This window comes from Penicillium psychrosexuale (genome assembly GCF_028828465.1).
Source record: "Penicillium psychrosexuale strain IBT 29551 chromosome Unknown utg000002l, whole genome shotgun sequence".
Classification (NCBI taxonomy): domain Eukaryota; kingdom Fungi; phylum Ascomycota; class Eurotiomycetes; order Eurotiales; family Aspergillaceae; genus Penicillium; species Penicillium psychrosexuale.
This window is the reverse complement of record NW_026643187.1, coordinates 2,931,661-2,953,341: the sequence shown is the minus strand read 5'-3', so window position 1 is coordinate 2,953,341 and position 21,681 is coordinate 2,931,661. Positions and strand designations below refer to the sequence as shown.

Here is a 21,681-nt window from a genome sequence, read left to right as displayed (position 1 = left end):
GAAAGGTCAAAGTCAAGATCAGGTGAAGGGGAATATTTGGCTCCACGTATGCAAAACCGGGGGCTGACTCAGCCAGATGGCACCCGCGGTCTTAGATTGATTTTTTATTTGAAGCAAAGACGACGGACTATAAATTTCTCTCTCTATATCAATTAATTTAATAAAGTGAGGTGGCCACTGATCATTGGTGATTACCGCTGATTCCAACACTTTACGCGCTTTGTAGATTGTCACCTCCTGCAAGCGCCTGCCCACTGGAATTTCCCTGTTGGCTTTGATCAGACTTGAAACTTGCTTCTCTCCCTTCCTTTACTTTCTTCCTTATCTTTTGTCGCATTCATCCTTTTCGCAATTCCAACCATTTTCAGATCTTCAAACGATACTCATCAATCTACAAAAATGGCGACTCAAGCTTATTTAGAGCGCTATCGTCAGCTAAGCGCTCTGGACCAGCAGAAGAATGACTTCATTGAGGTACCAACCAATTCCTCCATTGGTCCCCGATTCACTCTAACAAGACTCGCGATAGGAACTTCTTCAACGTGTGACCACCCTAGAGAATTCCTTCCAACAAGAGAAACTCGACCATGAACGCGAAACCCGGTTCAATCGTGAGGTTCAGGTGCATGAAATGGAGCTGATGGACCAGATATCAGTTGTCAAGAAAATGATGGTGAGCACAGCTGTGGATGCCTTGTCTAAGCTCAGGCTGACACATATTTTGTTTCCTTCTAGGACCGTGAACCATTCGTCGTGTTGCTTTTAGACGGCGAAGGAATAATATTCAAAGATGAATTTCTGCAACTAGGGGAACAGGGTGGACGCAATGCGGCCAAGCAGCTCTGGAAATCTCTCCAGAGCTACGTGACAACAATTCTTTCCACAATCACCGAGCCGAAGATAATGACCAAGATCTATCTTAATGTGAAGGGACTTATGGAGACTTACATCCGGGGCGGAATCGCCCTAGAGGCCTCCACAATCAATGAATTTATTCGTGGATTCAATGAGAGTGCATCGTTCTTCGAAATTGTGGACGTTGGAACTGGCAAAAACAAAGCGCATGATAAAATCAAGGGTATGTGGTACAACCTGACATAAGATACCATTGCTGATTCTCTTCCTCCAGAGGCATTCAAGCTTTACTTATACAACTGCCATTGCCACCAGCTCTTCTTGGGCTGTCCCTCCAATGAAGAATATGCTCGGTCATTGACAGAACTCATTTCTGGCGCGAATTATAAGGGCCGAGTCTCGCTGGTTGAGGGTCTTCCACTCGAGAAGGAATTTGATTATTTCCGAGAGCAGGACTATCGCATCACCCAGTTCCCGGATGTTTTCCGCACCACAAAGATTGCTCCAATTACATTGACCGCACCGAGTGTACCGAGTGTACCGAGTGCAACGAGTGCACCGTCTTGGGCTGCTCCTTGGAAAAGCGCAATCCCTTCGCGGACTTTGCTCACACCATCGCCGACCCAGCAATTCCAAACACCTGCTTTGTCACGAACCTCTACCAGTACCAGTGTGTCAAATTTGGGCGCTCCATTGGCCTCGGTGACAAATAAACCCGAGTCTTCTGATTTCCAGGTCGTTCGGTCCAAGGTGCCTGGTGCATCCCCCCCAAAGACGGTGGAACGGAATAAATACGGCCAGCGTGTTGATCGGCTCGACTTCAAGAGCATTCCTCGCGATGATCTTAACAAACTGAAGAAGCTCAAGCTTTGCAATTATCATTTCTTGCTCGGTGAATGTCCTAATGAAGAGAATTGCTATCATGACCATGATCGCAAATTGTCACGCCAAGATCTGCACATCCTGTCAGCCATTGCCCGCATGACACCCTGTCGCTTTGGTCTAGAATGTGATGACGTCGAGTGTATCTATGGTCATCGTTGTCCTCAGAGCGAACCTGGTAAAAAGACTTGCTTCCGAGGCGACAGCTGCCGCTTTGAGCCCGTGGCGCATGGCATCGACACGAACATCGTCAAAGTTACGAAAATTTGAGCGGCCATCTCGCAATCTTATGCTCATCTCGGCCGATCTGAACCTTTCTTGAAACAAGGTCCTAAAATATTGTCTATTGAGTTCAGTGTGAGTTTCACGGGGAAAAGGTTCAAAAGAAGCATCCATGACATTATCAGAATTTCGATCATTCGGGAGTTATGGACGGTGCATGGGAGCAGGCTTGCTATACAGGCATTGAGAATTCAACGTTGTTTTTTTTCTTCCTTTCTATGCGGGTGAATAAAAAGGTTCCAGGCGCAACCATCTATTGATTAAAAATGTTAAATTGTATTAGTACAAAGGATCAATCCATACAAGCTTTATTTAGGGATACATTTTTTTTCCACAAGACCTGGGGATTGTAGAATTCATGTGTGGATAGTCGTGCCGAACATGGCAAATCGTCTCTCCCATCCAAAACAATCAGGATAGGTGCACACCTCGCCGTCGACATCCATCACATTGGGGTCTTTGACATGGGTGCAGTGAACACCATATTCCTTGATGCAGCACTCGAATGGGCACGACTTCACTGGCCCCCAACTCTGTTGACCAGAAGCTATGGCTTTCGACTTCTCCTCCTCGAGATTGCCCCATAAGAGGAAAAGCTTCTCTTTTATCGCTTCCAGTCTCCGTGGATTGTCGCGGAGGTTGAATGCATAATCGTCAAGAAGAAAATCACCATCTTGCCCGCACACATAGAGCTTCATCATTCCTCGGGGCTGTTGTTTGGGAGGTTTGGGCTCAACCCCCTCCACAAGAAGGCAAAACCGCCATTCCCAGCCAAGTTGAGGCTCCGTGGCACTTTCCTGATTGCCGAACAAGGGAGCGTTGGTCGTTTGAACCGTAAAGTCTTCTATCTTTGGGGGGAAGAAGTCAACTACTCGGACCTGAGAGTGATAATTGACGTTTTGAAAGGGAAGCTTATAGACAATGCCCCCGGAGCATTGTTTGTATGAGTCTCCGCCAACAAGATCTTCTCCAGAGGGAAAGTAGGCACTGTGTAATTTTTTGTTTTGACTAAACATTTATCAGCCAATATGCTTCTCTTAGGAATACAATCAACTCACCATGTTGATTCAACTTGATTCGTGATGCTGCTGGCATGGTCAGTTGGCCTTCTTCTTTCCGGGCCTCCTTTTTCTGCTCGACTCTCTTGTTCTTCTTTTTGGCCTTTTTGGTATCTGCCTTGGGTTCACCGTGGATCTTCCAGTATTCTGTCCGGCGGTTCATCAATTCTCGTACACGCTCATCATTGCTATCATTCATCTTCCTGACATGAATCTTCTCCTGGAATCGTTTGTCTTCATGAACGACAGCTTCCAATCCACCACGGTGTTCCTTGATATGGACATAGGTTAATAGAACGATGTCACCTGGCTTGAGGTGTTCTCGAGCATAGCTGGCATGCGGCTCCCATAAAGTCACTCGGATGGTAAATTTACCCCATGGGCCTGGCCAGTTCTTTGTCTTCTGTATGTAATTAAATCGGTCGCCCTCAGGACCTGATTCATCGTCACCTTCTCCGGGTTTTTTGTAGTTGGCAAGCCCCTCATTCTCAGTGAAATCAGTCAAGTCCAGCATGCATTTTTCACTGTCATAAGTCTTGAGATTCACAACTTGGCCAAGTAACTGGCAAAGTTGGCGAACCGTCGCAAACTGAATAGGGATATACGGTAGGCCTCCAGATTTTGCGGCTGGAACGGAAGCCTGAACATGAGAAGACTGCTGAAAGGCGGGTATACTGCGCGGGGTGGGTTGTTGCACAGGGATTGCTTCGGCAAATACACGATCCAGGAGCGAGTGTGCCTGATCCTTTTCCTTCAGACTCGGCTCGAAAGGAATGGGACCGCTGGTAATGAACGGACTGGAACTCGAGCTTGGCTCTGGTCGGAAAATAGCCCATGACACATTGGATCTCTGAGAAACAACCCCTGTTGGTTTGTTCTGGTAAATTGACACCTGAATCCTGTCAGCTTACCATGCTGCTGCACTCATGTAAATAAACTCACCAGGAGGTTTCGTAACAGGATTACATCTTTGAGCTCGACATTAGGAAGATAACTCTCATCATCATTGAAATATTTGACTTTAAGACCACCTTGCCAGCCTGGTGCATCAAAATTGGAGTCTTTTATCGTGAAGGTGATGCATGCCGACGAGCCTCTGGTCCGAAAGAGTGGTAGCTTGTCAATTACCACACCTACGACATTGAAAGTCCCTTGTGAAGAGCAAGCAGTGGTAATGTCCACTAGATCACCTGAAGCCATATCTTTTGTCGATGAGATGTCCTGCAAGCTCCCGGTGAGATATCACAAACTAGCTCAGAAAAAATGCACGTTTCTGTCAATGCACATCCATCATAGAGCAATTGTCATAAATAAGCACCAAGATAAGGGGAATTCTAAGAGCTCAGGGAGGACGAGCTTATTGCCGTGGGAGTACGTCGAATGAGTAATCACGTGATAGCATCGTTTCCCCTCCCACAGAAGTCTTCTCCCCCCACATCAGATCCCTCTTCCTTCTTCCTACTCTCCGTCCATCTCCCCGCGCGCCCACTCAACCTCACATACTACATAATCGATCACCGCGGCGCGCTTAGTTTTTCCTGTTTCCATTTTCATCATGGCGGAACGCTATATTCCCGAGCATCGCCGCACGCAGTTCAAGGCCAAGAACCAGTTCAAGCCCGATGAGCTCCGCCGCCGCCGTGAAGAACAGCAGGTCGAGATTCGCAAGGCAAAGCGTGATGAGAACTTAGCCAAGAGACGTGGTATCCAAACCCAGGACGGTAGGATCGGTGTTGGTGGCATGGCTGCCGCCACTGAGAGTGATGATGAGGCCAGTGCTATTGAGAGTGAGGTAGGTCTTGGAATTTTTCTTTGATCCTTTGAAATCTGTTCTATTTTATATCCCCATTTGGATTTCTACGGGCTCATGGTGTGGTCACCACCTTTATGGGCTCTGAGTGAATTCTTTGTTTTCATGATGCGATCATCAACAAGGATTTTTTTTCACCGCCCTGTTGCCATGGCCCACGAAGACCCTCCTCTGACTTGACCCCACTGCAATAAAAAAAAAACATCGTGAAAATTACCAAGCTAACATAATGATTTACTTAGCTCAACGTCGAGCTTCCCCAGATGGTGAAGGGAGTTTTCTCCGATCAGGTTGAGGAACAGATCCAGGCCACCACCAAGTTCCGCAAATTGCTTTCCAAGGAGCGCAACCCCCCATCGAGCGTGTTATTGAGACCGGTGTCGTAGCCCGTTTCGTCGAGTTCCTTCGCTCACCCCACACCCTGGTTCAGTTTGAGTCTGCCTGGGCTTTGACCAACATTGCTTCCGGTTCCGCCCAGCAGACCCAGGTCGTCATTGAAGCTGGTGCCGTCCCCATCTTCGTCGAGTTGCTTAGCAGCCCTGAGCCCGATGTTCGTGAACAGGCCGTTTGGGCCCTCGGAAACATTGCTGGTGACAGCCCTCACTGCCGTGACTTTGTTCTCGGTGCCGGTGCCCTGCGCCCGCTTCTTAACCTCATCAACGATGGCCGCAAGCTGAGCATGCTCCGCAACGCTACTTGGACTCTTAGCAACTTCTGCCGTGGCAAGACTCCCCAGCCTGACTGGAACACTATTGCCCCCGCCCTTCCAGTCCTTGCCAAGCTCATCTACATGCTGGATGACGAGGTCCTGATTGACGCTTGCTGGGCTATCTCTTACTTGTCCGATGGTGCCAACGACAAGATTCAGGCCGTTATTGAGGCCGGTATCCCCCGTCGCCTGGTGGAGCTCCTTATGCACGCCTCTACCTCTGTCCAGACTCCCGCTCTCCGTTCTGTGGGTAACATTGTCACTGGTGATGACGTCCAGACCCAGGTGATCATTAACTGTGGCTCTCTTCCTGCTCTGCTCTCCCTCCTGAGCTCCACCAAGGATGGTATCCGCAAGGAAGCTTGCTGGACCATCTCCAACGTCACTGCTGGTAACTCCAGCCAGATTCAGGCGGTCATCGACGCTGGCATCATTGCTCCTCTTATCAACCTGCTTGCCAATGGTGACTTCAAGACCCGCAAGGAGGCTTGCTGGGCTATCTCTAACGCTACTTCCGGTGGTCTCCAGAAGCCCGATCAGATCCGCTACCTTGTTTCTCAAGGCTGCATCAAACCCCTGTGCGATCTCCTGGCCTGCCCTGACAACAAGATCATCCAGGTTGCTCTCGACGGTCTCGAGAACATCCTCAAGGTCGGAGATATGGACAAGGAGGCTGGCCAGCCCGGTGAGGCTCGTGTCAACCGCTACGCTCTCTTCATCGAAGAGGCCGGTGGCATGGAGAAGATCCACGATTGCCAGAACAACGCCAACGAGGAGATCTACATGAAGGCCTACAACATTATCGAGAAGTACTTCTCTGACGAGGATGAGGCCGGTGGCGATATCGAGGAACTTGCTCCACAACAGACCCAGACTGGATTTGCTCTCGGCACTGGGCAGCAGCAACCTGGTGGCTTCAACTTCGGCAACGGCGGTGATACCATGGATATGTAAAGACTTGTCTTTTCCTCGTGCACTATGCCAATCCTTGTATCTTCATCTTCTTTCAAACCCAAACGTCGAAGCTGCGTCCAGCGTATCCTCGCATGGGTCGGGCACCACTGGCTACCGAGAGGCCAGGTTGCTCGCATACAGCCTCGACGCCTCTCGTGCGCTTCGACCAAGCTACTTCTCGGTCTGGCGTTGCGTCTAAACAGTTTATGGTGCTCATTTGATTCCCTCATCTTCTCTTGTCACGAATTTCACTTCCCCCTTCTTTTTTTTGATTTCACGATAAACAAGATTCACCATCATGTATCCCCTCCCCCACCCCTTTAGCATCCTCATACACAGGCGCATTTGTTTGCAGGATCGGTTTTCTCTCTCCAGTTACGTTAATGTCCTCTGACTATGGTGTTCCTTGACGGGGCATTGGTCTCCTGCGCGGGCACGTCCTCGCTTGCTGACAACAGGGCTGTGACAGCACATCTTGCTCATACCACGCTCATAATCTGCTCGAATCATGCCTCTGAAAATGTTATTGCACTATTCTCGTGGTACGCTTTGCAGTTCGCCAGGAAAAAATGCCAGATTTCACTTGACCTACCTTTTCTTCCTGTAGTCGTAATTGTATCCCAGGATATTTCTATCTTCCTCGGGAAATTTATATTCGTATTTTATGCTCTCGGGAGGAGGCGAACTGATGCTAGACTTGCAAGCCTTCAATGTTAGAATACGAAGCCCTCAGGCAGTGAAGATAATATACAATCAGAGTCTACATGTACCAATGATAGCAACAGACCCAGTTACATCCATTTTACTATACCACAATTCCATATCAAGATTTCAAAAAATAGCAGAAACCAGAGGGGAATAGATTGAGATCAAGTCAGCAAAGTAGCAGCAAAGTAAAGATCAGGGGAAGTGTATAAGATACAGGTTGAAAATAACTCCATATCCACGCAAACGAGAGCAAAGAAGAGAGGTACAGTCAATTCAGCCATAATCCATAAGAGAGAGAGAAGAAAGTAGAGAGAGGGAAAAAAAGTAACGAGAAAAAAAGTAACAAGCAATGAACGACAGCGAAGAAATATCATGGTAATCCCTATTGATATCATTTTGTTCAGGCACACATTAACGTCAAATAAGACAGACCAGATCAGTCACCCATCACCTCATCCTCATCGGCCTCAGGCGTGGGAGTAAGTTCCTCGTCCTCGTGCCCATTCTCATGTTCAACATCATCCTCGACAAGTCCGCGCGCACGCAGGTCCTCATCTTCATCTTCCTCAATAGGCTCAGGATGGTCGTGCTCATCGTCATCATCAATATGCTCAGCAGACTTGAAGCCCTTGGCAGGAGAAGCAGCAGACTTGGCAGGCTTTTTCCCCTTGGCGCGGGGCGTACTGCGGGGCTTACGCTCTTCCAAATAAGATAGGACCTCTCGGTAATTGTGGCCGAGGGCGGTCTTATGACGAAGGAGACGCTTCTTCAGGGCGCCGCGCTTGGAGCCGGAGGCGTCGATGATGCGGGCGATGATGGCGAGGACGAGCTTGCCTGTCAGCTCGCAGAGGCGCTGTTCGGCTACGATGCTACTGCGGAGGCGGTCGTTGATGACTGCTTCGTCTTCGGAGTCGCTGACTTCATCTTCGGAGTCGAGCTCATCTTCCGAGGCTGGGGCGTCGTCGTCTGCGGGCTCGAGATTGAGCCTTGATTTCTTGGCGGATGTGCGCTCAGCTATTCCGTGGATCTTGGTGATGAGGGCTTGGGTGTCGGGTCCGATTTCATGGACTAGGCCTTGTGTTTGAAACAGGACGTCTTCGTCATTGCCGTTGGCTTGGCCGATGTTCCGGAGAGTGCTGAAGAGCGTCTGTAGGTCTAGGTATGTTGTAGTTGCTGTGAAGCGAAGGTCATCCAGCCCAGGGCGCGTTTCCATGATGTTGACGAGCAATATAGCGAACGTTTCGCGGCTCTTTGTCAGTGCTTCGAAGTAGGATGTGCTGAAGGAGGCCTTTCCATCGTTCAAGGCTGTGGACAGTGCCTGCACCTTCCACATGAAATAGAAAAGCAACGACCGGATACTGCTTGAGACCAGTTCGTTCTCTGCCTTAGCGGTATCCTCATCGTCATCTTCGATGCGCAGACCACGTTCGGCAAGATGAATGAGGGTGTTGAATGGGGCTTCATTGTGGTCTTTCTTGGATTGCGATCTTGAATTAGGGACAGTTTCGAGAATGGAGGCACAATCGGTGATACCGGCGAGGTTCGAAATTCGAGAGACAGTGTTGGTCAGGTTGGTGAGAGTGGGATCAGATATTGAGCCACCTTCCTGGACCTCCTTCTTCCGAGACAAGGCAGCCAGTGCCTCTACCATATCATCCCACAGCTCTTGAACCTTGCTCTCTAGCGCCTCTCGCATCTCCTCGGAGCTCTTGGCATGCAAGAAAGCCACACTAGCTTCGGCCAGAACATCTTGATCCGAATGAGTCAAAAATTGCTTGTTGATATCGCTGAGCAGCGAGGTATAAGCCGTAGCGTCTTTTTGGAGATCCTGGATTGTGTTCAGGTCCACAAGGTGTTCCAGTCGCAGAACGACAGAAGCAGCTTCCGGTGTAAATCCAAACTTATTGAGAAGCCCAGGGATGATCTGCGCAAGGTTGTGAGAAAGTTCCTCCTGGAGCTCGGAAATCTTGGCCTCTAGAGCCTTCGTCTTGCGCCCACGCTTGTCGGTATCAGACTTGGCGATGTCGAGAACACGGAGTTTGACTGCGGCACAGAGTACTTCCAGAAGAATAGATTCTTGTCCCTCTTCCATTCTGTACATTTTCTTTACGGCTCCTGCGGTATCATCTTCAGATGGCGTATCGGTGATTTGAGAGTGGTCATAAAGCAGATAACCAGCCAGCGATGGCCACTGAGACAGTTCTTCCAAGTGGGGATAGACAGCCTCAGTCGCGAGAGCAAAGCGCGACTCTACGGCCGCACCTAGCAGTGTGTCGCGAGACAATGGCTCTGGTTGCTGTTCGGCTTGTTGGTCGTCGTAGGCCTGAAACAGCTCGGCGAGGCATTTAAACTTGATCCATGAGTGCTTAGGCGACTCATAGTCGTCTTCGTCGTCGTCAGCCAGCAATTCGGCGATCTCCTCTCCCACCTCATCGGTGATTGACTCGTATGCATCTTGAACGTTGGCAACAAAGAAGCGTCCAGCTGTTTTCCGAATTCTGGTGTCCAAATCAAACACCAGTCGACCGACAGTATCAATATCATTTGGCTCGAGTAAGCCGGCTTCGCGAAGGTGGTTAAGTAACTCAATCGCAGCCACACGCACCGAAACATCAGCATCTTGAACAGCCATCTCCACAATTCGTTGCCGAAACCGCTCAGTGAATGAGTGCAAACCAGCAAGGTTGTCACGGTTCTCATAAAGGCTTAAAAGCTCGGTCAAGGCAACGAGTCTGGTCTGCGCAATGACATCGGCGAGGGTCCACCCTAGGTATCGTAAATACTGGCCCTCAAAGAAGATTTCTCGGTATGTGCGAATCCATCCGCCTAGAGCTGTCAGACACTCGGCACGGATCTGACCGTCAATATCCCGGTAGCGATGGACAAATACAGTATCGAACCCATCCTGTAGGAACTCGTCTAAGCGCTCCACCTTCTGTTCGCCCTCTGAAACAGCCCTTTGAATTGCTTCCACGCGACCCTTGTTTACCGTCTTCTTTTTCTTCTCACTTTCAAGTTGTTTCCTGGATGTAGATACGCTTGTCGTCACCTCTCGCGCAATATCACATAACGCGTTCATGATTGAAAGGGAGATTAATGTCGCCGTATGCCGGAATGGTCGGCATTTTGATGTTGACATGGAAGAGATCCAGATCTGAATATTCTCGAGCAGGGTGTCATCAGTGTACAAGATGGAAGAGGCATGGAAGGTTTGGATCAGTGCCACAGTGAATTCCTCGAGGAGAACCGAGAACGCTCTGAACTTCTTCGCTTTGGAGATGATAGGGTATTCGGTGATGCCTTCTGCTTGGTAAAGGTTCTGCAAGTCTTCGATTCGGCCCGGGGCATTATCAATGTCTTCCACCTCATTATTGTCGATCTCAAGATCGGTACCCGTGCATCGTAGGATGAAGTTGACGAGGTCCCGCATGGCCTGCCCATTGTCGCGCTGGTATTGAGATAACCACTGAGCGGCCACTGTATCGGCATTGCTACCTTTCCCAAAGACCTCGGCTAACGCTGGTATTAGCCATTGATATTGCATACACAAATAATTATGACTCACCGAACAATCCGCGTTCACCCGCCGCGAGACTCGGTCGTACTTTCGGTTTCCGAGAACGAGCAGCAGGCAGTCGGCCATTGGTGGCTGGTCGGAAGGCGAGCTGTCTCCCTAACCCGTTACTTGCAACCTTAGGTTTCTTCGAAGCGTGCGATCCCTTGGTCTTGGGTTTGGATTTGGATTTCTTCGCGCTAGCTCGGCGTGCAGCGCGTCGCTTCTCTTTCAGTTCTTCCTCATCGGTCTTGTCGTCGATATCATCACTGTCGGACTCAGACGCGTCCTCATCGCCGTCCTCGCGCGCCTCGCCCCGTTTGCGCTTCCCACCGGCAGCTTGTTCATCGGCAGAGTGTGTAGTCTGCGAGAATACTTCGGGCCGTCGCGTCTGCCGACCGGATTTGCGTCGGTCTTCGGCGGGGGTCGATGACGGGCCACCGGGGCTTGATAGAGGTGGGTTATCGATATCCATGATATCGGATGAGTGTATTATACGGGTATGCGATCGGATAGATGGGTCTGCTGAGCAGATCAATGGCTTTGAACAGAGTTGGCAGATGTCGCTACAGATCAGGTCGGGACGCGCGCTCGTGCAACGCGCAGGTCTGGTACAGCAAACAGAAGTTGGCGCAAGATATGAAAGAAGTCTGCAATTCGAGACGTCAAGTATTGGCGACACGCGCTCTGACCGTGTTGAGACAAGGTCAATCAAACGGAAGTACTTGGGCAGAAAACGGTTCGGATCTCAGCGTGGGGGGAGACGCGACATCGTGCCTTGGGGCCTGAGGGTGCCTAGATTACGTAACTAAGTAGGGATTTAATGCCTTGTATATCAGGTGTCTATTCTGTATAGTTCACTAGTCAACTAAACATTCTTCTCCCTAGCTGCGGGGTTTAGCGCTGTCAACGCCTTGTTCAAGCTCGATCTTAGTCTCTAGCCAGGAACATTCGGTTCCGTCCAGAAATGAGAATAGCCATGAGCCCTCCCTGGGATAGGCCCTAGCCGAAGTAGTTTAAGTGAGTGTGTAGCTAGTTTTAGGGGTGTGTGTATAGCAATTCTCATCGACAATTGCATCACAAAATCGTCCCCCTAATATAATAGAAAGCATATAGCTGATTTGCCATAGCTACACTGTATCCCATGACCTCCTTTCAATGCCCAGACTGCCAGGCTATAATAGTTAAACAAGTCGTGCAGATCACCTGGGCAAATGACATAAAAGTGCATTGCCAAGAGGTAACCCTCCAGGTCTAAGGAGATACTCTTTGTCATAGAAACCTCAACCATTCATTCTCTGCCAGTTATTTTATGTCCTAGTTTTGCTCCGGCATCCTCATCAGGGAGCCAAGGAGAGGCCATTTGGGAATATCCCCCGCTTGACAAGTGGATGCCTATGACTAAGGAATCGTCATTTCCCCAGGGTTTTGTTTTTATACCAACTCGTCCCCTCTGATCTGTGATAGCATGGCCTGGCATCATTGCTCAATATAGCTTTTTCTATTTCTGCCTATAAGCCTACTAGCTACACTTTTGTCTCTCCGCCTTCTCAACCTATCACATCCATCACCATGCGAAAACCAGCAATGCCCATTCCCTCGCCCTTTCAGTCTTCCATTGCGAAGCCAGGGCAGGGCAAGGTCGTCCTCTCCCTCCTCCCACCGAACAATCCCACCCTCACAACTCTCACCTACAAATATCCATTGAAGCTAGTCCCGCGCACCGGCGGCTTCGTCCCATCCCCAGATTCTTCTGCCCTCTCAGACACATGTCCCTCCAACCCCGTCCACCTATACCTCCTCACCTATGGCGGCGGGCTCCTGCCAGGTGACCACATCGAAGTGTCCATTACGCTCGAACCCAGGACACGAATGGTGGTAACAACGCCACAAGGCAGCACCAAGATCTTCAAAACAACCCCAAACAACAACGGCACATCCCCAAATGTAATCAAAGGCCACCGCGATCAAATGCCCGCAAACAAAAACCTCTCCGACATGAGCCAGCAAACACTCGACGTCAACATTGGCCGCCAAGCAGCCCTCTGCTACCTCCCAGACCCTTCCGTCCCCTTCAAACACAGCCGCTACGCCCAAGTCCAAACCTTCACCGTAGACGCCACCGGAAAAGGCGCCGAGCGTAGCAGCCTCTGCGTCCTAGATTGGGTAACGCAAGGCCGGACCTCGCGCGGCGAGGACTGGGACTTCCACTTCTGGCGCGGACGCAACGAAGTCTGGGCCGAAGACGACAAGGGCAAACGCCGACTACTCCTCCGCGACTCGGTAATCCTCGACGATGACTCCGAGGACCTAGAAGACACATCCATACCCGACGGACTCGAAGTCGAAAAGAAAGATAAAACCTACAGCAGCACCACCCATGCCGGTCTAGAAAACCCCGTCGATCTGCCACCGCAGGCGCCAGTCGGCTTAACCCCGCTGAATATCATCGCGGAGCGCACGCGCCCACACGGCGTCGTCGGCACGCTTATACTCTCCGGCCCTGTATTCGAAGCGCTCGGTTCGTTCATGTTGAAACAATTCCAGTCGCAGCCGCGCATCGGTAGTCGCAATTGGTCGGACCATGCACCGTCGTCGGTGCCTGAGCCTTCGCTGAGCTTTAAGGGCAATGTCACATGGACGGCGGCGCGGGTGCGCGCTGGCTTTGTGCTTGTCAAGTTCGGTGCCAAGGATTTTGAGACTGCGAAGCACTGGCTTGGTGGCCTGATTCGGGAAGAGGGTAGTGTTATCCGCGAGTTCGGTGAAGAGGCGCTCTGCTGTTTATGAGATATGACGTCCCGCGGATAGCTACGTTTGGTGTGTTTTATCGGTGTTAGGGGGGCTGTCGCTGGTCGAGAGCCACTACATGGTCTTTGGTGTATGTATGCCATTCTTATCTGATTTTACTGCATAAATTATGGCGTCAAGTGGAGATCGACAAACAAGGGCATTGGGGAACACATTTCAGATCGGGGTATAGCATTACTGCTCCTGCACTGGGTGCAACAGAGACCGAAATTATGATTGTGACGAATTTGAACCGAAGCGTTGTTTTCACCAAGGCACTGTTGTCTCTTCCGTCTCTTGTCAGAGTAGTTACAGTATCAGTATCAGTACAGTATCCCGAAAGCTGCGTAGACATTTCGATATTGGATGTATAGATATGAAGCAAGTGGTCTATCAAACAAAATAAAGCAACACAGCCAAAGAAAAGGTGAGGTATCGTAAATCAGATAAGAAACCCTTAACGCCAGGCAATCCAGCCCATGATCCCATATTTCATCAAAAGTAAAAGCGAAAAGAAAACAAGAAGAAAGATACCCAACATATAGCAATGCATAGCCATCACGGCCACCAGTCGAAGACCCTCGTATTCCAATCCCCCTTCGTGGCATCAACCAAATCATCAACATTCAGAATATCTACACCCTCCTGCGCAAGCACGCGCCAGATATGATTCCGCAGACTGCGAGGCCAGCTCGGCAACGCCCAGTAGCGCACTTTCAGGCCATGTTGGTGTGCAATGCGCACTTGGCTGCGGATGAGGTCCATCTGGCGCTGCGTGAAGTGGAAGGGCCATGGGTAGCCGATTGCCTTTTTGAAAGACACAGAGGCATAGAAGCTGTTCGAAGTGTTGAAGGTGGATGCGGTGATTACAGCCGGCATACCAGATTGGCCTTGGCCAAGATCTGTGCCAAGATCTGTGCGCGGGAAGAGGGCTGCGTCTGGGATGCTGCTGTCTGGCTGGTCCGTGCCGACGAGTTTATCGAGCGGGGCGTCGAAGAAGATATCGCGATAGGTGGTGTTTGCGGTGACGAGGTTGAAGGGTGTATTCCCCGTTCCGACGACGGTGATGGGGCCTTGGATGAGCTCGTCGCCGTTGAAGTGGGTTAGGTAGCCGCGGTCACGGAGCGGAGCGAGCTGCTTCATGACAGCGTGCCAGGTTGCCGCGCCTGCGGTTTTGAAGTCGATTAGGAGGATGAGCGATTGGGCAGGGTCTGTACCGAAGACACCATGTGTATGGCTGTGGCCTCCCCGCTCGAATCTAGTGGTTGGGTTCTGGCGCTCGAGGATAGATACTAGCGGGTCAATGTACATAGATTGTAGGGTTAGGCGCTCTGTCAGGGACGATGTGGTGTGGCCGACGTAGAGCTCATCGTCGAAGAGCCAGACATCGGCCTCGACGCCTATGCATCCCGCCTGCAGTGCGGAGTACAGTGGCACCCGGCGCCAGTAATCGTTGTGGGAGTGGCAGCCAACAGGGACGATATCGCGCGAAATATCGGTGGGCCAGCGCGTGTTGTCTATTGTGTTCGTGCCGTCGGTACTGGGTAGCCAATTATGAACTGCACGGTCGTACTCATCTGGGAAGAATGAGAGGGCGATACCACAAGCGATGGAGATAAATTGGATGATGCCTCTGTTATCGGCGATAGGTCAGCGGGTCTTCCGCATAGACACGGCCTGCACAGTTCGTGAAACTCACAGCATAATGAATATTCCGATAATCGCACGCCGGAGACCATGTAAGTATCGCGATCGACAAGATCGCTTGCGCTTAGCTGGATCTTCCGACAACATGGAAGACGTTGAAGACCAAGCCAAGGCCGTCCAGACTTGCCGCCATGAGCGGGCCGGATACCCCACTCGCTCAGAGTCAACAGAGTCAACATGTACATTGACCTTCGGGTATTCCGTATCTAGTGAGTCTCTGTATGGATCGAAATGAAGACTGGATACCGAGTTGGTCTGGGGAGGGCGGAAAGGGCTCATCATGGGTGAGGACGTAAAGAGAAGACAGAAGGGAAAACACAAAAATAGATTCCCCGACCCTTAAAACTGAAGGCAGCCATGATATTGGGGGCGGTGATTGGATCCGTGGTACTTTCAAAGCTACGACCATGTCCTGAAATATACACGTGCTGGATTGTTGACGATTGATTGAATATTTCCATCGCTATCTATATACAGGTAAAAACATTGAAAATTGAAATTCACAGGCCCCAAACACCGGCAGGTTCAGATGAACACACTTTTTTATAGAGTTACTCCTGAAGAGACTTGACATAGGTAACAGCCCGTGCCTTAACCTCCTCAACCATCTTCTCATCTCCATTGGTAGCTGCCAGACCCTCCTCGAAGGAAAGCCATTTCTTAAACAGGAATCGGGCCTGCTTAGGCTTGAGCTTCTTGCTAGCGTCCACACTGACAGGACCCTTCTTGCCACTCTGTAGGCCAAGGACGCGCTCGAAGAGACGGCGCACTTGCTCCGCATCGCCGACCTTGATCTCCAGGTCCAGGAGGACGTTCCACAAATCAATACGCTTGGGGAATGAGGACAGGAGACCCTCGAAGACGGTACGACCGCGCTCAATGTCTCCATTGGGGGAGCGGAACTCGAGCTGGGCGAACTTGGAGGTCGTCTCAACGTGGGTGTGGGCAGGGAGGGACTGAAGGGCGCGTGGGAGCAAAGCCCGAGCACGGTCGGGGGAGGCCATGGTGTCGAAGAGGAAGCTGGCGTAGTTGTAGAAGAACTTGGGGGACTGGGAGGAAATCTTCTTCTTGAGAGCCGCGTAGAAGAGATCACTTGCTTTCTGTAAAATTGTTAACATCCGTAGGAAGTAAGATTCAAAATGGATACATACCTGGTTCTTGCCGGATTGGATGTAAATACTGATCATCCGCTCGTAGATCTCTTGGGGCTCGTTGTACTGGCAGGCACGCTTGAAGACCTCCTCGAGACTGTCATCATCACCGTATGTGTTCTCCATGTTCAGCAGCGCAACCCAGATGTTCAGCTTCTCAGCATCCTGGCCCATGGTGATAGTGCGCAAAGCACGCTCAGCAATGGCGCGCGCCTTCTCGATCTCACCCAGCTCCAGCTGGAAGGCCATGTACTGCAGCCACAGAAGCGAGGAGTCGGGCTCACCGAGGAGGAGTCGCTCGAAGTCGGCAACAGACTGAGGGCCATTGGCGTCCAAATCGCCGGTGCGGTCCACCTGGATCTCGGCCTTGCGGTTCTTCTTCTTCTTCTTTTTGGAATCCTCATCTTCGCTGTCGGAGCGCGCGGCAGCATCGGTCTGGGCGGTGCCGCTCCAGTCGAAGCCGCTCGCACCGAGACCTCCGGCCTTGCTGGGCTTCTGTATCGGGACATCTCCATCCTCCTCCTCGGATTCCTCCTCCTCGCTGTCATCCTCTACATCAACACCTCCCATGGACTCATCATCATCCTCATCTTCGCTGTCGTCTTTCGTAAGTTCGACACCGCCAAGACCGTCAATGCTCATACTGTCCTCATCCTCGCTGTCATCTTCCTCTTCATCCTGGAAGTGGGAAGCCTTCAGTGAGAAAGAGATCTTCTTCGACTCAAGGTCGATATTAATGATCTTCGCCTTAACAGCATCGCCTTCGTCGTACAATTTGCGAGCATCTTCAACGCGCTTCTCGGCCATCTCACTACGGTGACAGAGACCGCTGATGTTTGAAGACCCGTCAACGACAATGAAAGCACCGAACTCCTCCACCTTGCGGACCTTGCCCGTGACAATCTGACCAACCTTAAGATCCTTAAGGGTGATAAGAGCCTTAAAGTTGGGGTCCAGAACAGACTCCTTCAAGCTCAACTGCAGCTTGCCTTGCTCGGCGTCAACAAACGTGACCTTACCCTTGACGAGTTGATCTGGTTGGAAGGAGTCCTTCCATTCCTTGAGATACGAATCGGAAAGATCAGAGACACGGACGAAAGCAGTGATATCGTGACTGACTGCCACGAAGAGACCAGAATCGGTGACTCGTCGGACGAAGCCGCGAATGACATCGTTAGGCTTAACATCCTTGAGCGAAGAGATCTCACGGTCTTGCACGGGCAGAGAGGAGCTCATGACCTTGGAGGGGCGCAGCGACAAGGTAATCTTCTTGTTAGACTTGTCAACGGCGATAACGCATGCTCGGAGAACCTCGTTCTTGTTGTGCACAGTAGGGTTGGCCTTGGAGTAGTCATCTGCGAGGTCAATCAGATTGACCGCACCGACAAGTGACTCGCCAAGCTGCATAATGAGTTGGCGCTCAGTGACCTTGGTAACGCGACCGGGCAAGATCATGCCAACGGAGATATCTCCAAATGTGAGCTTGTCGTATCCTTGCTTGGCAGAGAGGCTAAGGTGGCCCTTCTCAGCGTCAACAGCGGTAACCTGGACCTTCAAAGCAGAGCCGATGGGGAAGTTTTTCTCCATATCAGTCAACAAGGAGAGGTCGTCTGATGCATCCATGAAGCGCAGTCTGCCGCGGACATTGGGGGACAGATTGATCCAGAGGCAATCATCAGCGACATTGTTGACGAAGCCTATCCAAGAGGAGCCGACTTGAACCTGCTCCATGTTAAGAGGGGCAGGGTTGGCGGCCTTGATGTAGCTTGGCTTGAGAGAGAGCTCGAACACAGGGTACTTTCCAGTGCGGTGGCTAATGGGGAGGAATTTATGATTACGAGCATCGTGAACACCAAGGATTCTGGCAGAGAGAGTCTGCTTGGCCTTGAAGAATCGCAAGGGCTGCTTGCGATCCTTGATGTCTTTCCAGTCGTCGAATATCTCGGACACATCAATGCGGCCGTGAATGTTATCCGCAAGCTGGACATTGACTTGGGTTGCCTTGATAGAGACGACCTTGCACTCAACGATTCTGCCAAATGTGAAATCGGACATGCTCTTGATGTTGTCATCGACGGGGTTGGCAACGCTCTCGTCAGTCTGCTTGACCGCTTTCTTGGGAGCGGCCTGGGTAGCCTCAACGGGCTTCATACTCAGGATAAAGCGCTTGAATTCCTGGTCCACAGACTGCACATTGACAACAATCGTTTGCGCTTTTGTCAACCCGTAGTGAGGTTGTTCGAGGTTGGCGTCTTCGATAAGACGCTTGGGGAGCAAGCCAGTGAGTCCGCCGAGGAATTCAACGAAGACACCGTCGGGTGTGATGTTGCGGACGAATCCTGTGACAAGGGAGCCCTCTTGGACTTCCTCGAAATGGCCCGGGATGTTCTTCTGCTTGGCAGCTTTTTTCAAGCTGGCCCTGCTAGAAACCTTGATAAGACGGTGAGCGCGCTGGATGCTGAGGACCAAAAGATCATTCAGCTTCTGTCCGACGCGGAGCTTGGATAACATCGAGCTTTGCTTCGATGGGGGACCGTCGATGAGTTGTGAAGCGTCGAGACGAGCGACGAGGCCGGACTCGTCAAGCTTGAGAAGCACATCATCATTGGACTTCTCAAAGACGATTCCAGTAACAAGGTGGCCGGGATGAAGGTTCTCAAAGGCCTCACGATACTTTTCGGTGAATGTCGAGGGATCCTTGCACGAGACAGCAAGTCTTCCAAGGGCTGCATCCACGCTCAAAGCATGAACATTGACAACCTGGCCGAGTTTGAAATGCTGGGCCGGATCCTGGATGTATGCTTCACTCATCTCAGATACGGGAAGGAAACCACGGACCTCGCCGTAGAACTGCACAACAGCACCATGACTCTGAAGATTGACAATGGTACCAGGGGACTGAGCCGAAGGAGTGATATCTTTGTAGTCCTTCCAGATAGCAGACTCGCTGTTGAGCAAGCTCTTCTTTAGGGTCAACCGAATTTGGCGTTTTTCGAGGTTCACAGAGAGGATCCTCAGGGAAAGCTTCTGCCCCTCGCGGAACTTCTTCTCTGGGAACTGAAGCATGGTATCCGCAAAGTGCATGGAAGGAACAAGACCGGTGATTCCGTCAGCCAGGTTAACAATCAATCCAGTCATACCATCGGCACCGATCAGAAGCTTCTCGACCTTTCCTTTAACAATAGCACCCACGTTCACATCTTCGACGCGAAGGAAGGGCTGTTCGATAACGCTCTTCTCAAATGAGAGAATGTAGAGGTTATCAATAGAGTTGTACCCAATGACTCTTGCCTCGTGGACAGCGTCTAGCTGGAAAGGTCCAGAACTTTCATCGACTGTTTCAACCTTGCCATCAGAGAGTCTCGACATGTGAACGAAGCCCATATGTTTTGTTTCTCCAATCCGAGCATACACACCCAGACCTTGATCAACCTTTACGATCTTGACCTCAGGAATGATTGCGGAAATAGCAGGTGCATCATCAGAAGAACCGGGACCGCGAGCATCGGAAGAGAGCTTGAGGACGTGGTCGAGCATAGAAAAGCTGACTTTGAGCGGCTCGGCAGCCGGGAAAGTCGCAATAATACGGCCCTTGATCTTTGCACCAATCTTAAATTTCTTCTCCAGATCAATCTTGCCATTGATGCTAGACTGGACCAAATCAACGGTTGCGTCGAGCATTCCCATAATCTTTCCAATCATTCCGTTCGATGTGACTTCCGTGAGAAGAATTTCCGCAGCGGTACCGGGGAGGAAAGTGTTGATTGTAGGCGCCGAATTGAGGTAGTTGGACTTCTTGATCGAGGCAGACGTTTGGAAGTTGGAGGACAGCTTGATGACATTGCCACTGGGATTCTGGCCAGTGACCATGCAAAGGAAAACAGAGCCTTCCTTAATGCTAGAATAATCCACACTGGGATCGGTCTCCTTGGAGGACATAAAGCCCTTCAGTTCTGAGCCTTCGATGCCCAGATCCATGACCACGCCGTGATCTTCCACACTGACAACGGACGCTTGGACAGCCGAGTTCACAACAAGATCAGACTTTGAGAAGCCGGTGTTTGTTTGTCTAGGGTCAACCGAAAGCTCAATTCGCCTTTTGCCCTTTGCCTTTGGATCATCCGGGTTGCTGCCAGTAGACACGACGAATGCTCGCAGGTATTGACCCAAATAGAAATGATCCTTCAAGTCAAAGGACTCCTCGTCGGAGCTGTCCTCGGCATCGTCATCCCCAGCTTCGTCGTTCAACATCTTCTCAAGTCTGTCTTCGAGGCCCTTCGAAACGGATGTGAGAGGGACGTAGCCGGTAAGGTTGTTAGGGAGCGAAAGGCCGATGTCGTGGGCGTTGATACTCGAGACCTGGCCCAGGATCATGGCTCCGGGTACAATGCGCTATAATTGTTAGAGTGATGCGACAGGAAAGAGTTTTCTAGCACGTACCTTGAAGCTAAGACCCTCGATGCGAACATTTTGCTTGTCATCAGTTTCCTTGTCTGCGGACTTCTTGCTCTTTGACTTCTTCTTTCGCGACTTCTTCGTAGTCGTAGTTGTTTCTTCGTCCTCCATTTCAACATCGTTGTCGCTTTCTTCGGCGAATTCGTTGGAAGGCGTCTTCTGGGCAGTTTTCTTGTTTCCAGATTCTTTCTGCTCGAACAAGACATCTCTGTTGGCCTGAATCTGAATTTGCTTGCGCTCCAATGGTGTCAGAACACTTGCGCCACCACGAGGGAATGAGGGCTCGTCATCGCGCAGCACAGAAAGTTCTGAAGCTTTCCCAGCGGTGGATATGGTAGCATCGTTTGACTTCTTGTGGTCTCTCTTGACCTCCTCCGCTCCAACTTTAGCACGTTTTTGGGGCTGGCGGGCAGTATTTTCTTCGGGGGCATTCCCCTTGCGCTTGATTGGTGCCATTCTTAAATTGGCAAAACCGAATCGTGCAGTTGCAGATTGCAGTCTAATTCCTCGAAAAAAAAGATTAAAAAAATTCCGCGGATGCGGCAGAACCTTCAGGGCGGTGTCAAGACCTGGGGTCATGAGTCAGCAAATTAATGCCTGAATTCCAAGGACAAACAACCTTGAATCCCGCCGAGATCTGTATGGACTCAACCATCTTGAAGCTATCTAGGTGTGTTTGAAATCGGCCTACGATGTCCTGTGCTCCCTAAGGAGTAAATATGGAGCGGGGAGTAAGTGCATCCTCACAAGTGATGCTTTCCATTTCTCTG

The 21,681-nt window shown here is 50.8% G+C and overlaps 7 protein-coding genes across 7 annotated transcripts; 3 read left to right on the top strand and 4 right to left on the bottom strand.

Moving 5' to 3' along the window:
- Positions 1-399: 399 nt before the first annotated feature.
- N7518_002301 (CCCH zinc finger protein) lies at positions 400-2,007 on the top strand (the record flags this gene model as incomplete). The annotated part of the gene is made up of 4 exons (XM_057183229.1): positions 400-474; positions 530-673; positions 736-1,078; positions 1,130-2,007. 4 exons carry the CDS (start codon positions 400-402, stop codon positions 2,005-2,007), a joined length of 1,440 nt encoding a protein of 479 aa, XP_057044679.1.
- Positions 2,008-2,375: 368 nt separating this feature from the next.
- Positions 2,376-4,277, bottom strand: N7518_002300 (uncharacterized protein; the record flags this gene model as incomplete). Its single annotated transcript, XM_057183228.1, has 3 exons — positions 2,376-2,986; positions 3,078-3,969; positions 4,020-4,277. The coding sequence occupies 3 exons, from the start codon at positions 4,275-4,277 to the stop codon at positions 2,376-2,378; spliced, it is 1,761 nt and encodes a 586-aa protein (XP_057044678.1).
- A 349-nt stretch (positions 4,278-4,626) lies between these two features.
- Positions 4,627-6,550, top strand: N7518_002299 (karyopherin alpha; the record flags this gene model as incomplete). Its single annotated transcript, XM_057183227.1, is given in 3 exon segments — positions 4,627-4,869; positions 5,130-5,249; positions 5,261-6,550. The coding sequence occupies 3 exon segments, from the start codon at positions 4,633-4,635 to the stop codon at positions 6,548-6,550; spliced, it is 1,647 nt and encodes a 548-aa protein (XP_057044677.1). The 5' UTR covers positions 4,627-4,632.
- Positions 6,551-7,694: 1,144 nt separating this feature from the next.
- N7518_002298 (cohesin subunit IRR1) lies at positions 7,695-11,286 on the bottom strand (the record flags this gene model as incomplete). Its single annotated transcript, XM_057183226.1, has 2 exons — positions 7,695-10,771; positions 10,824-11,286. 2 exons carry the CDS (start codon positions 11,284-11,286, stop codon positions 7,695-7,697), a joined length of 3,540 nt encoding a protein of 1,179 aa, XP_057044676.1.
- Positions 11,287-12,383: 1,097 nt separating this feature from the next.
- Positions 12,384-13,598, top strand: N7518_002297 (urease accessory protein UreD; the record flags this gene model as incomplete). Its single annotated transcript, XM_057183225.1, has 1 exon — positions 12,384-13,598. One exon carries the CDS (start codon positions 12,384-12,386, stop codon positions 13,596-13,598), a length of 1,215 nt encoding a protein of 404 aa, XP_057044675.1.
- A 558-nt stretch (positions 13,599-14,156) lies between these two features.
- On the bottom strand, positions 14,157-15,584 carry N7518_002296 (uncharacterized protein; the record flags this gene model as incomplete). The annotated part of the gene is made up of 2 exons (XM_057183224.1): positions 14,157-15,231; positions 15,298-15,584. The coding sequence occupies 2 exons, from the start codon at positions 15,582-15,584 to the stop codon at positions 14,157-14,159; spliced, it is 1,362 nt and encodes a 453-aa protein (XP_057044674.1).
- A 272-nt stretch (positions 15,585-15,856) lies between these two features.
- N7518_002295 (putative rRNA biogenesis protein RRP5) lies at positions 15,857-21,367 on the bottom strand (the record flags this gene model as incomplete). The annotated part of the gene is made up of 3 exons (XM_057183223.1): positions 15,857-16,405; positions 16,457-20,848; positions 20,897-21,367. 3 exons carry the CDS (start codon positions 21,365-21,367, stop codon positions 15,857-15,859), a joined length of 5,412 nt encoding a protein of 1,803 aa, XP_057044673.1.
- Positions 21,368-21,681: the final 314 nt, after the last annotated feature.